This window comes from Protopterus annectens, chromosome 7.part0, assembly GCF_019279795.1.
Source record: "Protopterus annectens isolate FY-2018-M chromosome 7.part0, PAN1.0, whole genome shotgun sequence".
Taxonomy (NCBI): domain Eukaryota; kingdom Metazoa; phylum Chordata; order Ceratodontiformes; family Protopteridae; genus Protopterus; species Protopterus annectens.
Window position 1 is genome coordinate 1,333,686,675 of NC_056739.1, and position 19,488 is coordinate 1,333,706,162.

At 36.2% G+C, this 19,488-nt stretch overlaps 1 protein-coding gene across 13 annotated transcripts in view; it reads right to left on the minus strand.

The window, feature by feature from the left end:
* MAGI1 (membrane associated guanylate kinase, WW and PDZ domain containing 1) overlaps positions 1-19,488 on the minus strand; it is a 687,439-nt gene that overhangs the window by 327,962 nt on the left and 339,989 nt on the right. For 5 of the 13 annotated variants that reach the window (XM_044077950.1, XM_044077948.1, XM_044077946.1 and 2 more), the window contains one exon: positions 11,290-11,328. The exons of 3 other annotated variants lie outside the window; for them this stretch is intronic. In XM_044077950.1, the coding sequence (XP_043933885.1) occupies positions 11,290-11,328 (39 nt within the window). The remainder of the gene's footprint in view (positions 1-11,289; positions 11,329-19,488) is intronic. 5 more of the 13 variants (XM_044077952.1, XM_044077947.1, XM_044077945.1 and 2 more) reach the window with 1 other exon arrangement.

Below are 19,488 nucleotides of genomic sequence, written 5' to 3' on the forward strand. Positions count from 1 at the left end.
ATTACAAAATAGAAAATAGTCAAGGTCTATATGGAGAGATGATAAAATCAGTAGGAGTCTGAATAAAGAGATGATAAATCAGTGAGCAAAGGAGAGTGGTACTGCTGGAATTCAATTCATCCTCAAGTCTTGCTGAGTACCTTCATGATGTGGACCCTGTTTTTACAAAATCTCATCAAGACGACAGATATATAGATTGCATTTTATATAGCATATGTCATGTACAGAAGGTTAAAAAATAGAAAAAGACAGTTGGGTGCACAAGTCCCTGGATAAAGATGCCCCCCCCCCCCACATTGTAGAAGGAAGTAGTAGAACACAAAACTTACAGATCAAAAAGGAGCCATAAAGATGATGGAGTGGACTATTGAGGATAAGGAAAAAAATTCTGCATTGTTACTATTATGCAAGAAGCCCAGAATTTCCAGAAAGAAAATATGCAAAATGATTAAGAGAGAAATTACAGGGACGAAAATTACTTGCACAAGGAAAAACTGTCAAAAACTTCAAATGTAAATTTGTGTTCATTAATACAGCAAAGCTTTGTAAAACATTATATAGACCAAGAAACTCTGGGCCATTTGGAAAAGAGCGACAGAGGAAATGTGAAAATATAAAGAATAAACCTTTTGAAAGACATATAAAGGAACATGGACATGGGGAAATAAGAGACATCTGATATGGTGCAACATTTATGCAAAGGAGAAAGCCAAACTAATCAATACAAAAAAGCAGATCCAAAGATATTTGAGGAGAACTATAGGCAAAGGCACCCAGACATGGAAACTTTCAAAATACAAAAAAAAAAGTTCACAAAGGGGGAACATAGACCTGAAGATTAGTAAAGCAGAAGTTAAATGAATAAAAGCTGAAGTTATGGAATACCTGCGAAGTGAAGGATTTAGTGTAGAACATGAAACAGGTGGAACGGGAGACATCTGAAGAAGAAATATGGACATGGAAAAGAAAAAAGTTAATATGGTGCAATATTCATGCAAAGCAGCAAGCAAAACTAATCAATACCCAGCAGCACCCAATATATTTGAAGAGAAATGCAGGCAAAGGCTTCCAGATATGGAAAATATCATAATACAAACGGTAAGGAAACAAAGGAGAGCGTGGAAAAGAGGATTAGTAATGGAGAAGTTAAAGAACTAGAAACGGAAGTCAGGGATTACCTGCAAAGTGATGGATTTGGTGTAGAAATTCTACCTCTGGTAACGTCCCAGCATGATAAAACAAACAAGTCCCCAAATTAAGGAGAGACAGGTGGAAAGGGAAGCATCTGATCAGTTGCCACATGAAGATACTCTGAAGCCTTCAGCAGAAAACTAATACAAATGTTCAGCTGGAGGTGCACAGCAAGGGAAGGAGCAAACCATAGTAAATCTGACACAGTCAATGTTGTGGAGTGACAGACAAGTGAGTTCCCATATGAAAGAGCAATGGATGATGCAGGATGCTGCTGAAGAAAATATGTCACAGGGTGATGTTCTGTAGAATGCTTACAGGAAACGGAGAACAAAGAATTTACCCTCATCTTAGACGAACATGAGCTAACGGAAGAGCTCAAAGGTTCATAAATTAGTACTAGGCTAACTGCTCTCATGGGCCATTTGAAGACTAGCCAATTACTCCATGAAAGAATCAAACCCTACACCTTGTGTCTTTAAGATAAGCATCTTAACCATTACACCAGCCTCCCACCTCTAAATGCTTATTTTCCCTTCTATGTATTCAAACCCTGCACCCACTGCTCATGGCGCCATAACTCTAACCATTTGGCTACGTGTTGCTTGATTTAATAGAGATGGATAGACTTACCCTAAACACTATAGACCAGTAACTTGCCTTCTGACAATGTATAAAGTATATACTGGAATTGATGCCAACAGGGTTTAGAGTCATTTAGAAAAAAAACTCCAGTCAGGGCAATAGAACAAATGGATAACAAGAGAAAGTCATATGGAACAAAGGATCATGTGTTATTAAATAAAGTCATAATGGAGAATTGTAAAAATGGTTAAGAATCTAAGAATGGCATGAAGAGATTACAATTGACAGCATCCCACACTCATGGGTAAAGGAGTGCTTACAGATGTACAAGATACACCCTACATTGACCAGTTACATTATAGTGACCATGAAACAGTGGCGAACCATTTTGCAGCTAAGCTGTAATAAAAAGACAAATTTATGTCCCACGGATAAAAAATTCAAAAGGGGCTACTCTAGGATGACTCTCTCACCACTGCTTTTTTAACAGATTAGGTCATGGTTACAATTTGGGTCCCCGAAAACAACAAAGTGTAGAGACTTCTCATATTCTTTCTATGGATGACTTAAAACTGTACAGTTCATCAGATGAGGAGCTGAATTTAGGAAATGATGAAAGACTGATAAAACATGAACAAGTGGAAACAAAACTCAGTAAGGAATATTTGGGAAGACTAAAATTAATACTGAAAACAGCCCTGACATCTAATAAGTCTAAGATATAAATCAAATGGTCTTTCTGTTCTAACTTACATTTCTGGGGGTGACCGACTGGCCCCATAAAGTAATGGATCAGCTCAGCTGGATGGGAAAACTAGAAAAATGCTACAAGTTTATCAAATGATATATGAAAATCAGTGTATACCAATAATATATATTCCTCGTTCTGAAGAAGGTATGGGCTTCCTCAAAACTAATTACATGCACTGATCTGCAGTTATAGGACTGCATACATGTCTGCCAACTTCAGGAATTCCAAGCATAGTGAACATTTTAAAACATGAGGAGAATAAATCTAAGATATGCTTCTGCTAAACTAAGCAAGGAAGTCATCAATGTGAATTGGGAATGGAAATCCAACCAGAAGCAGACAAAAGTCAGGCAGCAACTGAAAGTGCAAAAAATAAAAGAAAACAACATAAGGAGGATCAGATGAGAAGGGCAAGGAATGTGGAAAAGGCAGAAATATAATTGCAAGTACAAAAAAATCCTGGAACAACCTCATGTTGATCAGGATCTGATGCAAGAATGGTTAAGGAGAGGTGAATTCTAACCAAAAAACGAAAGGTTAATATTGGTGGCCAAGGATAGTGGTCTACATACATGATGGTTTACAAAGACCTTTAACTATGTGGGAGAAAAAGACAAATGCAGTAAAACAGAACTGGAAATAGTTGCACATCTCATTACTGGGTTTGGTACATTAATGGCAGAAGACTGTTATACTGGAAGGCATAACAATGTGGCAAGACTGTTAGAGTGGGGATTGTGCAAACATTACAATACTGAAGTAGCTGAGAAACATTGAAAACATGAGCCACAAAGCATTACAGAGAATGATGAAGTATATATAGGATCATAGGAGGTTACTAGGCTAATGGCATTGGAGCTCTTACAAGCCTAGCCAAAAGTTTATCCCCAAAAAGAAACCTCAGTAAGCACCTGTCACCCCTATCAATGAGGGACACAGTTGCAACACCTGGGACAAATGTGTGGTTTCCCATCCACTCATCAAGGTTGCGCTTGAAGACTCAGTGAGGTATTCTGTTTGATATGTAAGAGAAGGCTATTCCAGAGACAAGCAGCCTCTGCGAGACAAACCTGTCTCTCCAGCATGTTTTGTTGATGCCGCATATTAGACTTAGGCCTATCGAGTGGGTAATGCACAAGGAGTTAGACTTATGGATATGGAGCATCTCTATTAGGGCAGGGTCCGAGATTGCCTTGTAGGAGACGCAGATAACCTCTGAGCAATCTGTATAATACCGAGTAGAGTGAAAGTGATTTGAGTCTGTCCACATAGGACAGGTGTTGGGAGGCCAAGGATTCTCTTTGTGAGGTATTTCTGTGGCCTTTCCAGTTGCTGCAGATGTTTGGAGAGGTACATAACAAATGGAGTGTTATACTGAATTATTGGTCTAATGAGGGAGGAGTACAGAGAGGTAATAACCTTCTTTTTTTCTGGATGCAATCCCTTTACTTATGAGATATCACATGAAATGACCCATTACCAACTGTTCAAAACATAGATGCAAGTAAACAAGATACATTAGTCCATGAAAATAAGACAAAAGCACTGATTACTGAGATTGCTACACCCAGTGATTACAATGTCTTACAGAGAGAGAGACAGAGACACAGAGAGAGAGAGAGACAGAAACACAGAGAGAGAGAGAGAGAGACAAAGTCATAAAATAACAGGATTTGCAAGCAGTAAAAAGATACACAGACATTTCTAATAGTAGCAGAGGCAATGGGTTTCATGATAAAGGACTTACAGTGTATTTAAATATGTTACCGATACATGTAACGCCGTATGAATTAAAGGTGTTACCGATAAATGTAACGCCGTATGAATTAAAGGTGTTACCGATATATGTAACACCGTATGAATTAAATATGTTACAGATACATGTAACGCCGTATGAATTAAAGGTGTTACCGATACATGTAACGCTGTATGAATTAAAGGAGGAGTAATTCTGAACACATTGAGGATGCTACGAAGAGCACTTCTGGCTAACATCATAGACTGAAACAACACTAATTTCATGAACTTGATTCATACTATGACCTAGGAATGGGGTTCATTCCAGTCATTATACTAGAAACCCAAAAGACTTGCAGAAATTAAACCTAGATATGTTACTGACATGTGCAACTCCATATGAATTGTAGGAGGAGTAAGTTCTGGGTACACCGAGGGTGCTGCAAAGAGCACTTTCTGCTAACATCAAAAACTGAAACACTAATTTCACAAACTTTAATCATATTTTTTCTTACGGTCCATTCCTATCATGGTATTAGAAACCCAAACGTCTTGGGGAAATTAAACCGCCAAAAAACCTCCTTGTTATAATACAACTACACAACATGAAAAGTGCAAGACCGTGATGCACATACAAGGAACAAAGAATGATAGTAAAGTAAACATTATGGCCAAAGATGATGTCACTTTCTAGCAATAGCATAAGTTGGTGAACTTGTGTCAAACAGAAGGGATAGCAGTGGAAGTAACTCAATTTAAAAAGAAATAGGAATTGTTCATTAGACCGGATAGTCAAATTGCTCTAAAAATGTTTTTTGTCACAACCAGAGCTGTGAATCACTGAACCTGTTTTTACCAACATCTGACTACCTCACATATTAGTACATGTAAAATAAATTGTAGTCTGAAAATGTTGTACTGGCTGCTTGAAGGAATCCATCAAGACTCAAGAGAACCATCTGTCTTCCCGGATAAAATAAGTTTCAGTATACATTCTACTGTCCAGGAAGCACTAAAAATGGGATTTCAAATAATCTGGTCATCTGATGTTTGACAGACATTAACAAAGCGGTACTGCTGTGGTCAGTGGAACCAAACATTAAAATTAAAATAGATTTTCTCACATATTGGCTGACACTTAATACTCTTATTTTTTTGGGGTTCCTATCACGTCATCGAATTTTTATACGTTCAAACCACATCTGGTTGAGACCATATGTTTGAATTTGTAAAAGTTTGAACGTGTGAATGGAAACCTCCATAGGCGGACGTTTCCATTCACTTCAATGTGGTGCGATCTCGGAGTTGGTATATTTAAGTAGCGGGGGGGTGCAGGGGGGGGCTTGCCCCCCCACTGGCTTACAACAGTTTATTTTGTTGTCTGTTGTGTTTTTTTTTTTTTTTTAGGTAGTTGAAGTTTTGTAACTTCAAACATAATGGTTCGATCATTAGGTGTTCGAAGTTACGTAACTTTGACTATGTGATATAGACCCCCTTTTTTTTTTTTGGACTACCGGCTCTAGATTCTGCCTCTGTTGTGATGATGGTCAAGGCAGAAAATCAAGTAGCACAGAACTCACCATCACTCAGGTCCTATAAATTAGTTATACAATATTCATCAGAAGAAATCTACCTACACGGTCACAGCTCTGCTGATGACCCTTCAGGTACAACTGTTACCCAAGGTTCACAGAGCAGTGCTTCCAGATTTGCGGTCTTGCTTTCCACACAATGTCAGAAAGGTGAAAGGAGGTTTATCTAGGATTAAACTCTGGTGCTGAAAATACAGAATACAATGTGCTCTGTGATGGTGACACCCTTAAGGCTGCAGGTAACAGCTCTCTGTCAAATGACTACCAAGCTTAGTCATGCAGGGAAAACTGAACACTTTACTCACTTACACACACACTACAGTACATGCAACTGTACATCGCACACATGCAAACGCAGATGCAGACACAGACAGACAGACACACACACACACACACACACACACACACACACACACACACACACACACACACAACACACACACAATCATAATAAACAGAATTACACATCATTTCTGCTTCAAAGTACAGATCTAACAGAAAAACCTTGGCTGAATTCCAAATTAGAGTATTGGCAATGCAGTTCTGTGGAAAGATCAATCAACAGTTAGCCATGGATGAAATAAAATTCCTTATGTATGACCTTCTTTAATGAATCGGAGGAAATGTAGCATACTGCCACAATGACCACTTTAAATGACAAGAGAAGGGAACATGGCAGACCTTTTGGAAGCAGTTATACAGCCAGCTACTGTTAATAGACATCAATCCACAAGAGAAAATGGGGTCTACAGACAACCACCAAACTGATAGGAAGTACCAATTAAGACTTATAGTCTCCCACAACCCTCCGACTCATTGATCCCAATGGCTAATGAATAAAAATAAAACATCATAAGTGTGCCATTTCTAACCCACACTAGGGATTAGCATCATTCTTCCCATGGTGCATAAGAGAATGTCAAGCAAAGAGGATATAGAAGAAAAATTAAATCACCTGCCGGAATTGAACCTAAGGCTGTAAAGGAATAAAAAATGAAAAAAAATGTCATTTAACACATTTAATAACTATTCAGTATGCAGAGAACTAGGTAAATGGGTTATTTAGTAAAGTAGAATGGACTTGCATATTATAATTTCTAACTCTGGTTTATGACTTTTGCAAATTTTCGTCTAAACTGCTAGTTAATTTTACTTTTACTGTACCCAAAAAAATATTCACTATGAACATGATATGGTACTATTGTATGATGATGGTACTGGGATCATATTAGCCAATCCATTTTTAAGTAAAATAATTCTATTTTATTATCCTTGTTTTCATCCATAAACTTTTTTTTAAAAAAAATGACAGGAATATAAAACAAGCACCATTAACAAAGGGCTAAGGCATAGGGGTTTGAGGTTAGGGGCAGGAATAGTTATGGGGTAGTACAAATTACTAAAGGCAGACAGGGGGAATTTACTCCATAGCATAACCTTAGTAATGTGCAGTAGCCATAACCTTAATCACAACCCTTTACTTTGTCTTAGAAAAACCCTAGCCATAACACTACCATTACAGAAGCCACTCTGATGCATACCACACACAAAAGCAAGTATGCACACAACACTACAAAAAGCAAGTATGCACACACTACAAAAAGCAAATTACACACACAACACTAAATATATCCCCCTACCCTATCCCTTAAGCTAACCCTAACCCACATCTCCGAGGTGTTAACTTTCATTTGATCCCAAACGTCTGGCATTAGAATCATTATCACTTACCTTCCCCAGTGTAACTTCCTTACTACAATAACACAAAAACAAAATTCCACTCAGCAGATTTCAACACACTACACTCTGTTAGCCAAATGACTAGTTGACAGAGGAACAGTGATCCATATATATATATATATATATATATATATATATATATATATATATATATATATATATATATATATAAAAGTGCACATATATTTACATATATATCAGTGATCCAGATGTAATTGTTTGTAAATGTATACAGATATATATATATATATATATATATATATATATATCAAATGTGTGTGTGTGTGTGTATATATATATATATATATATATATATATATAGGTCTATGTTCTTTACTCGAAAGTACGGTTCATCGAACCTTACTTCCGCGAATGTGCATTTCGGGGACAAATGAAAAAACCTGAACATAAAAAAAAACCCAAAAAACAACACATTAAACACTGATATGCAGGGGGGCACTCTGAAATCGCATTACAGTGGGGAAAAGGGAATATTCCCTTATCCCCATTGTACTACAATCTCAACAAGAGTTTCCTTAGTTGGGCATCAGCAGTATATGTTGATGTACAACTAACGGTACATTCTAATGGCATGTTTTTTTTTGTTTTGTTTTCTTTAGCGAAAGTGCATTTTCGACAAAATGCACATTCACTAAAGTAATTTCGACAAAGTACTGTCGATAAAACACGGGCATATATATATATATATATATATATATATATATATATATATATATATATATACACACATACATACACACACAGATATATATATGTGTGTGTGTGTGTATATATATATATATATATATATATATATATATATATATATATATATATATATATATATATATATATATATATATATATATATATATATATCTATATATCTATATATATATATATATATATATATATATATATATATAGATATATATACACACACACACACACACACACATATATACACACACAAACATACATATACATGTACAGCATTTGTACAGTCACAATAAATATGTACCTGCATATTCCCAATGGGAATATTCACTTGCTTGGTTAACAAAATTTAAATGACTATGAAATTGGTTTCTTTATGGACATTAACTGTATGACTGAAAAGCACTAGCAAACCCTCTCAGGCATAAGGCAGAAGCTGCCTTCCTTCTTCATTACATCCAGTATGCCCTTTAACTACATGCAAGACTGTGTAAAAGTTCCGAATATAAAACTTGCAAAACTTCCAAATACAAAACTTCCGAATACAAAACTTGCAAAACTTCCGAATACAAAACTTGCATAACTTCCGAATACAAAACTTGCATAACTTCCGAATACAAAACTTGCATTTTTATTTCAATGCTTAGAAATGAATTGTTGCAGTACAGAAGGACTTTTGACACCCCACACCCCAAAAAAAAAAAAAAAAAAAAAAAAAAAGTTGAACTTGGTTCTAAATGTGAAGGTTTGATTAGAAATAGCTTCCTAAGTTGGCTTTGTGAAGAAGTCTTGACTGTTGCCAAGACCAGGGTACACGAGTCCAGTAAAAGGGGGGCAAGGTGGAACTATGTGCTCAGTGTGCCAGTTCTCCTTCCTCAGGGGGTGGAGTAAATTCAGGTACAGTTAGGGCACCCTTTATTAAAGGGACTGGAGACTGGATGATGAGGTTCCACTACCTGTGTACTCTGCATCACTGTCTAGTAGCTAAATGAGTGGAGTAATGTACAGGAAAACATGGTGTAATACACAAAGTGTCAATGCATGTTTGGCTGTCTTGGAATAGGACTGTATTCAGCACTCCAAGTTTGCTTCCATTTCAGTTTAAAAATATTCTTTCTCCTGGTGTGCCATCTTTCATGGCTCTTACCTTCAATGGGATAGCAGCCTCAAAATGCATAATACCAATAAAGACATCTTCCTTGTAGAATGGACACACACCACTTCATGATAGCTAACATATGAAGAAAGACATGGGCCTACAAAATGTAAAATGAATCAAATGTATGCCATGGTAGCATCCTTGGTTATCTATTTACCCTCTAAAGGGTAACTACTAAATATACTTACCCTCCAAGGGATAAATACTGAGTATATAAATATTTTAAGCAGTTTTCATAATGCCAAATAGATTTGCAGAAATTCTGCATAAAGGGTAATTTTAGCAGGATGGTGCAGTGGTAGCACTGTCACCTCACAGCAAGAGGTTCCCCGGTTCGATTCTCAGATGTGTGCCTTCTGTGCAGAGCCTGCATGTCTCCCTGCATTTGTGTGGGTTTCCTCCGGGTGCTCCGGTTTCCTCCCACATTACAAAGACATTAGTTTGGAGCATTTCTCGCTGGGCCTCCTCTGAAAATTGGCTCGTTCCAAGTTGGACTTTCCCAGTTAACAAATTTTAAATAAATAAAACAAATAATTAACCTGGTGTCCCCCCCCCCCTTAGAAAATGTTCATACAGAATGAGGCAAAACAAAGCCTACAGAGTACTGCTGTCCTTAAGCAAACTACCATATAAATAAGAAATTGCATTTACAACTCGACAGGTGTTCATTTTTACTTAATTGTTTTAAAACATGTTGAAAGTACATCGCAAGGCAATATACCTGCATTAAACTGTCATAAAAAAACAAAACATTTCTGTACTTTTTGAAGGAGCATTAAAGATCTGCAACAACAAGATGCAGCTCATATTTGCCTGCCACCACTTTTGCATCAAAACTGTTATCAAATGACAAAGGAAGATGAAACATAAATAAAAAGGAAAACACTGCTTAACTTCATGAGTATCAGTGTATGTACATATGGGTCTACTTCACATGACTGAAATTTCATTTGACTGACTTTCATTTGAATGAGACCAAAACACCTAATTTTCAAAATGCTGAAAACTCACTTGCTTGAAAGTCATAATACTAAAACTTTACAACGCTACATTTCAAAATACTAACTTGTAAACCATAGACATGCACACTTACAACACCAATGACCAACTCTTTCCAGACCTTTAAAACTACTTACGTACCCTCTTAACAGAAACCAGACAATATAAAACCAAACTAGGAGGGGGACTACACCTCTGCCAGCCCGCCTAACTATATATACTAACTCCAGGATTGCACTACAGTAGGGCAAAGGGCATACACCTTTTACTTACCTTACAGTAGTCTATACACTGCCACTACTGCTGGAAACGTACAAAACATCCGCCATATTACTTGAGATACTTCCCATAAAAATGTAAACAGACATATCCAAATTTAGAAACACTAAAACACTACTTGCTACATGACTCAGTATTCTGAATCAGCACTATAAGTTACAGTAATTCTTTTTATCACAAGCAAGTCACAGGAGAAGGGAACTCGCATCACGTCTATGGCTTACAATTCGGTATAATGAGATTCAGTCAACTGAGTTTTCTGTATTTTGAAAATTCAGTATTATGGTCTCGGTCAAATGAAATTTCAGTCATATGAAGTAGATATATATATATATATATATATATATATATACTAGACACACACACACACATACATACATACATGCCTGCTATGTAAAATGTCTCATTAATTAAAACAATTGCGAAATCAACATCAAAACAAAGATGCAACATGAAAGTAAAGACAACACCGTAAAAAGAATATATTTGCCCAGCGTGTGTGCAAGTAATGGAGTTAAAATAATGAATGCTTGAATTACCTATTTCGCTGTCCAGTTCCTCTGTATGTACACCTTCTTCTCCAAGAGAGCAGCAGCAAACAGAAAAAAGAAAGAAATATTCAGACACCAGCACCACGCAAAGAAAGCTTGCCAGGAAACAGCAGCACCAACAATAACAGCATGGAAGAATTACTATTAGATAATCTCTGACATTTTTCAACTGCTGAATATCATTGGAATCAAGCATACATAGAAGGGTATTCATTTTATTGTGTTTTGTAATTTATGCAGGCCTTTTGCATATAATTTCCAGCAAAGATCAAGCATTCAGCAAATCATGTAAGTTAACATCACAAAACTCACATCATCTATGCAACATAAGAAATGCAAAAAGTTTAAAATGCTGCCTGCAAAGATTATGATTAGCAATGTAAAACCTGGTAAATGGCTTATGAAAAACAATGTTGGAATGGTTGAAACTACAAACAATTGTGATGTGGTATAAATCTGTCAAAAGTGAGACCATATGGCAAGATTTGTACCCCTTTAAAGGAGTCATGCTAAAGTACTTCCTCAAGGTTCACAGACTTGGGTTTTGCTGGATTGTGATTCATTTAGCTAGTGAATGCATACAGTACATAAATATGTGTATACACAACTACGCTTTAATATGGTATACATGTGTGTGTGTGTGTGTGTGTGTGTGTGTGTGTGTGTGTGTGTGTGTGTATATATATATATATATATATATATATATATATATATATATGGTTTACTTTCAGAATCTTGAGTCCCACGATCTTGAAAATCATAATCTCAGCACCATATCAAAAAAAAAAAAAAAAAAAAAACAACTAAAATGCTGCAAACCACAATCTGTAAAAATCCTGACTACTGAATCCCCCTACCAGAATGTGAACATAAGGACGAGAGCTAGCATGGGTCTTGTATGTGGCAAGTTTGGTAGTTTGATATGGAGAGCTTCAGCATTTTGTTCTGTTGACATTTGTCTTGGGATTATGAATTTTCAAGTTTGTGATTATAAATTTATGTCCCCATACCTCCCATTCCAAATATTCCAAACAAAACTATGATATCCCTTCCTCTTCTTTCTTCTGCATATTTATGTAACGGTAGCTTACTATTAAAGTCACATAAACACATGTATTTTTCCACTTAATAAATCCTGTTTACTAGCCATAAACCTTTCTAAATACCTGTATTCTAAAAAACATGACAAAGGTTTTTGTCCTTCTACGTCCTTGCATCAACCAACCATTTTATTGGTTTAAAAGTTCTCCCTCCTTTTCTTGGTAATTTTTAAAGTCAGTGCCAAAATAAAAGCCCTCCATTCTTCCACCATTATTAGCCTTGTCTTGCCATATGTAAACACTTTGGTTCTTTAACTAAATCACCCCAAGCATCAGCAACATAACATTGTCCTTAAGTCAAATGCAATCAAATTTCATTCTCCCTGTCATTATGTACATTCAAACTTCCTCTTCTAATTTTCTTTCATATGTACATAATCCACACTGTTTCACTGTTCCACCCTCATATCCCTTCCCAAACAAACTTATACTTTTTACACAGTATTTCCCTTAAAATGTCTTTTCTTTTTTAAAGTGATACTTTCAGATAAATTGCAAAGAAGCAAAATAATCTATTAGATTAATTAAATTTAGCCATGTATGCAAGATAATCCAGTAGAGTAACTAGATTTGGCCATCCCTGATTTTTTCATTACAGATTATCAATTTCTCAAATTGATTAAGTCTGAATTATACAGGAATGTAAAAATCTAATACTTGTTTTTCATTGTTATAATTAAACAAATTAACCTGCTCCCTTAAATCATAAAATAACCACTTAATATATTTAATATGTAGTCTTTCTTACAGAAACTAAAACACTTTCCACATAGTAATACATTTCTCATGTTCTTTAATACACATTATACGGAATTCAAAATTTAATCACAACATTTTTAAAACCATTCTTAAAATTGCACATGTTCTCATAAACCTTACAATTTTCTATAACCAAAGCCCCAATTTATACAAGTTTTTTTTTTCAAAACTGTTACCTGTATCTTTTATCCATATTCTATTTCTCATTATTAACATCACTTCATCTGAATTGGAAAATATCATCAGCACCTTTCTTTTTGACATATTTCCAGTATATGTCTAGCTAGCATTTTCTTTAAATCATTCATTACCTCATTTACAACTAATGCAAGCATCCTCCTTTTTAAATTTGCTTCTATCTCATGTCTTCTCCATCAAACCATCCATTAAAGTTATTAACACACCATCCTTATATACAATCTTACATAAACATATGCATTGTATAGCAAAATGAACCACACTCCAATAATTCCTACACTGCTTTATGCGCTACATTATTAATTGCCTCAGGTCACATTTTAACAATTAATGTTCACTATTGCCAATAGCTCTTTGGCCCAAATTCCAAAAGACTTTAGCTCCGTGTAAATGATCACTTACAACGAGAGCAGGCTGAGAACAGAGTTTTGGAATCTGGCCCCTGTAGTAAGCTTGTTTACAGGTAGGCCTTACACCAAAGTAAGTCACTTACAATGAGAGCAAGTCTTTTGGAATCTGGCCCTACAAGTTCCTTTCTTTTCACCCAATATACTTCTTTCTCTACCAATTATCCTGCTAAATCTGCAATTCTTACATGAAACAACCTCAGTCAGGACTTCTATAATCTGTCAAACAATGCTGTTGGCCTCTGTTTATCTAAATTATCCACAAGTGCTCCTTTCAAAATATATTTTATAGTGCCGAGTTATTCATGGATCACCTATTTTCTCATTATACCATTTTTAACACTTTTAAAAACACAAAAATGTACTTCTGCTGTCATGATACTTTAAAAATTGCATTTTATACCATCTCTTCTGGATGCTGAATCTTAATACTTTTAACACAAGTTGTAATTGTCACTTTTCTTCCTCATTCATCATTTTGACATTCCATTTTCCTACTTATTTTTCTACTTAAAAATACTGTTTTATTCATACTTTTTTCACTACAGGTATCAGCTATACCACTTCCTCCTTGCTTTCTTCCCTTCACTATCAAATTCACTCTCAAACAATTGTTTAATTTCCTTTCTATTGGCAAATGTTCCATCCTGGCTTTCCTCGCTCTCACTTTGCAATGTTTCAGGACACTTAATTTATCTTCTAAATGTATCCCTTTTCATTCTTCCTTACATTCTTAATGCATTTCATACACACCTCGCATTTCATACACACCTCCTTGTACATGTATCTGTGTATATACACACATGCAAACACATTTACGCAAGTATATATGTACATACTATATATATATATATATATATATATATATATATATATATATATATATATATATATATACGTATGTGTGTGTAGATTGTGTATGTACATATATAGACACACACACACACACACACATATATATATATATATATATATAAACACACACACACACACACACATATACAAAGTGCATGTTATGGAATATTAATTTTTTGGTTAACTGCTGGGAAGCAACCGATAAAGGTGTGTAAAAATGCATGCTTGATTGCATCTATTAAGCTCCGTTTGCTAAACATTTTTATCACCATGCAGTCTAATCTTGCCAAGAGTTTACTGTTTAAGACCTTATTAACATACAACTTCATAAAGGCATGCTGTACTCCTGAAGTGTCACACACACAAAGTATAAAATAAATACACACAAAAAAGCTTTTGATAACAGAAGCTTTACTTTAAGACATTCACTGTAAACCGCAGACTTAAAACAAACAAAACTGCTCCAGACTACAAGTAGTTTATACCAGAAGATTCTCTCCCACTCATTCGACACCCATGTAGCTAAAGTAGTTAGGAAGACCTTCTACATTGCTCACCTTATCATGAAGGGATTCTCATCTAGATCAAGGGAGGTCATAGTCTCCCTTTACTCATCACTCATCAGACCAATGATTGAGTACAATGCCCCATTCGGAATGTATCTGACCCGACACTTGCAGCAGCTGGAGAGGCCACAAAAGTTCCTCACCAAAAGGATAAAGGGTCTCAAAAATCTGTCCTATGCTGCCCGACTGAAAGAACTCCAGCTCTATTCAGTTAAACCGCTTTCAGCTCAGAGGTGACCTTTGCCTAACATACAAGGCCATGTCAAACCCAGATTTGATGAATATGCTTCACCTCAAAAATCTAGATCCATCAGAGCCACAAGGGCGGAAGACTTAAACCTCGACACGGCTATTAATAGGACGTGCTGGAGGGATAGATTCATCACCCAAAGACTCCCTATGCTGTGGAACAAAATCCCGGTACATGTGAGGCAGAGCACCTCGCTGGCCTTGTTCAAGAGAAATCTTGACCAATGGATGGGAGATCGCAGATATACCCCAGGGATTACCTCAGTGTCACTGCTCGACAGAGGCACAGCAAAATAATGGGTATAGTTCCCCATACTAAAGGGGTGGCGTAAGCCACAAAATGATGGGCTAGGCTTGTAAATGCCCTCGGGCAGATAGCCTAGTATGAACCTATGAGCCTATGAACCTATGCCACGAGCTTCCACTAATTACATTCCAAAGAGTAAGGGCTTGAAGGGGAAAAATGCAGAAATAACCTGACCCATGAGTTGCCAGTCTTCTGTAAGACAGTAATCCAAGGCCCCATCTGCCTCAGTTGGTACCAGCTTTGGCAAATTCTAAAGATCCCAAATCACTTATTAAACGACTAGGAATGGTACTTTTCCAAAAGTGTGACATGTTCATTCTTGATAATAAAAATCAGCTACATTTGCCTATCATAACCCACTTTTAACAGAAAAATATAGAAATTACCACATCAGCATATTTTATTACTTCTCAATTGTTCTATCTTTTGTAAGAAAATTACTCTATTGCACCTTCCCACCAATATCTTCTACAGCACATATTAACATGTCTTTCACATGCAGTCTGCATACGCTATCATAATTCTTATGAATTGTGAGGTACAATATTTATTAAATGTTTGCATCCCAACAACTTTCTATTACCTAAAAACACTGAAAATGCTTGCAACTTAAAATTCTAATGTTTTTTCCACTCAGGGTTGCCAGACTTGACAGGCCAGGTAGGGACAAAAAAAAAAGGTCTTTAATGCGGAACATCGCAGTTCTATATTAAACACAAGTAGCTCTGTTTTGCAATTTTTTTGATTGGCTCGTACACTGGCATACGGGCCAATCAAAAAAAAAAAAAACACAGCGGAGGCCGTTTCCCTGGGATTTTAACCGGCAGTGCGGGACTCGGGATTGAGCTGCTGATCCCAGGACAGTCCTGCTCAAATAGGGATGTCTGGCAATCCTGCTTCCACCTCTCATCTTTCTACCCATAAATCCTCTCTCTTTTTCTCTCTCTCTGTGTCATTTGTTCAGTAATTTATCTGTCCTTTTACTTCACCTGTGCGACTCGCACATAAAATGTTGTACATAACTTGTTTTGTCTTTGTACCCTTACTAGTTTTCTTCTCTAGCTGAGATCTTCAAACTTCACAGTACATCTTCCACATTGGACAACTCCCATATATCTGTTGTACTCACTGATGCAGCCATTTACACTTAATACTATGCCATTAAAACCTGGTCCCTTACCTGCCAACAGGTGTCATGTAATGGGGTAATAAAACTGGACTATCCTTTACCCACAATCGCTTCCTTATCAATATAATACTTATTAAATAAACTGGTCTCCATTCACTTTTATCCAATTTTTTTCCCCTGCATGTGAATTGTACTATACAGGCACTAAGATTCCCTACAAACACTAAATGTGCCATATTACTGAACTTCTCACTTTTTCACTTCCAAAGATATCCATTATTCAAATTTTACGGCATCTGTAGTCTAAACCATATATGCTTTGGGAATTACCCTGGCATACTAGATGCAGTACTCCTAATTTTTCTAACAGCTTTGTCATTAACACTTTCTTACACTTTCAGAAATCACTTCATCTAGCCCCACTCCTCTTCACATTTTCTATCTAAATGTCCTCTTTCTATATCTTTCAACTATTTTTACCATGACCCATTCCTTGCCACATCATTTACATGTATAGCATCTGTTAATTATGTCACAAAAGACTTCATTTTATGATCTTAAGAAAAAAAGACATCGTCTTTTTCCTTTTTATTCTATGTTTTTGCAACCATAGTTTAGTGATTCCTTTTTACATGAAAAACGTCTCCTGCATGAAGTTCAAACGCACACACTTTTGCTCTTGCCATTCATTGTGATAGTGGTTTACCAGTGCCATACGGTTCTCTGATAACTGTTTACCCTTCACATTTATTAAAACACAAAATTCCATCCTTACTCTCTTTCAGAAAATTTATCTCAGAAAGCAACTTTCTGTTACCTTCTCCACGCAATGCTCTGTAAAGAATGAATTTTCCTCACACAATAAATAGTTCACCATGAAACAGTCGCCTCCAGAAGAGCAGGAATCTTCATACTGTTGTGATTGAATCATGGTCATAATCTGGTTTGATCACAACCTTCTATTTTACGGTCCATTTCCCAAAATAATAAGTAAAACCGACTTAGGAACACACAAATTACATGAAGATTTCTTCAATACAGAAATAAGAAAATGGAGGAGAGCAAATTCATCACGATAACATGAAAACTAACAGAAGAAGCAGACATGTATATGAAAATTCAATCTTTCTGGATATAGTGCAATAGACAAAACGTAACCGAAATGGGCAAGTGGCAGAAATAGCAGCTACATCCATATCCAACACACACACAAAATTCAAATCACATTAACATTCAGTTACAACATATTCAAAACAAAGATCACGGGTCTTCATTTGGTACCCTGTTACATAATTCTATATGAGGTGCAGCATATTGGCCGTATTCATATTTAATTACAGATGGTCCACTGCAGCATCATAAGAAAGAACATTATTAAAAGAACTGATTGCAAACTTTCTTCAGCTGTATAGTAGTCATCCTGTATCGTTAAAACAGTTGCACTTATATTTGTTTGGATAGTGGCTTTCTAACATGTGTAAGTATTTTATTTAATTTATTTATTTATTTATTGAGATTTGTTAACCAGGTTGGTCCAGCTGGGCTTGTGGCCCATTTTCAGTGGAGACCCGAGGAGAAAAGCTCCAAAAAAACACAAACAGTTTACAGAGAATCATAAATTTGAGTAAAAAATATGGTCAAAATCAGTTACACAAGAACATTAGAGAGACAAAGCAGAAATGCAAGCACATGATATATACATATCAATATTTTTACAGGCAAAAAAATATATTTACATATTTAAAAAGTGTTAAGTCCAACAATATTGACTGCAGAGTTTAATAAGCATCCACAATAGTGGAGTACTTAGCTGTATGTGGAGGGACTGAAAAGGTGTATAGTAGGGTTGTGGGGAGCTTAAGTAGGGGCTTGACAAGGACATATTTTGGAGCGGAGTAGATGAAGTTTGAGTTTTTCTTTGAAGTGGGATGGGTGAATGACATAGTGCTTATATAGGAGTTTGCCAGCTATTTTTTTGGGTTAGTAGATTTGTAGTAGTTGCTAATCAGAGGTATGGAGAGTCCGTGGAGGAGTGTAGACAGAGATGAACACAGAGACAGCAGGACACGATGAAGGTGTGTAAAGAATGAAGTGTAACATTTGAAGTTGTAACAGCAGTAGAAGATGGGGGAATTCTAACCAGTGGAGAGTATTCAGGGCAAGGCAGTGATGTATACTGTATGGAGAGTTTGTAATAAATCTAGCTATCTTGTGGTAAGTTTGTTTAAATTACTAGTTTGGATGCTGGTGAGTACTGGGGCAGTATATAGAAGGGAGGAGATGAGAAGAGCTTGTGCAAGGGAGAGTCTGGCATTTGTAGTTAGAAATTGTTTGTTGCGATACAGTAAACCAAGTTTCTGGTGAATCTTTTTTATGCTTTGGAGGATGTGCAAGTTAAATTTGAGTTCATCATCAATGATGACCCCAAGTAGTTTAGTGTGAGCTTCAGGTTGGATAAAAGTGTTATTAGAGGAAGTAATAGTAAAAGTGGATTTGAGGTGAGAGAGAGATTGGGGAGAAAAATAATAAGAGTTTGGTCTTTTTAGGGTTGAGAATGAGTAGATTTCCTGGACAACCACTGTTCAGTGGATAGGAAGGCCTGTTGAGTAAGTGTGGA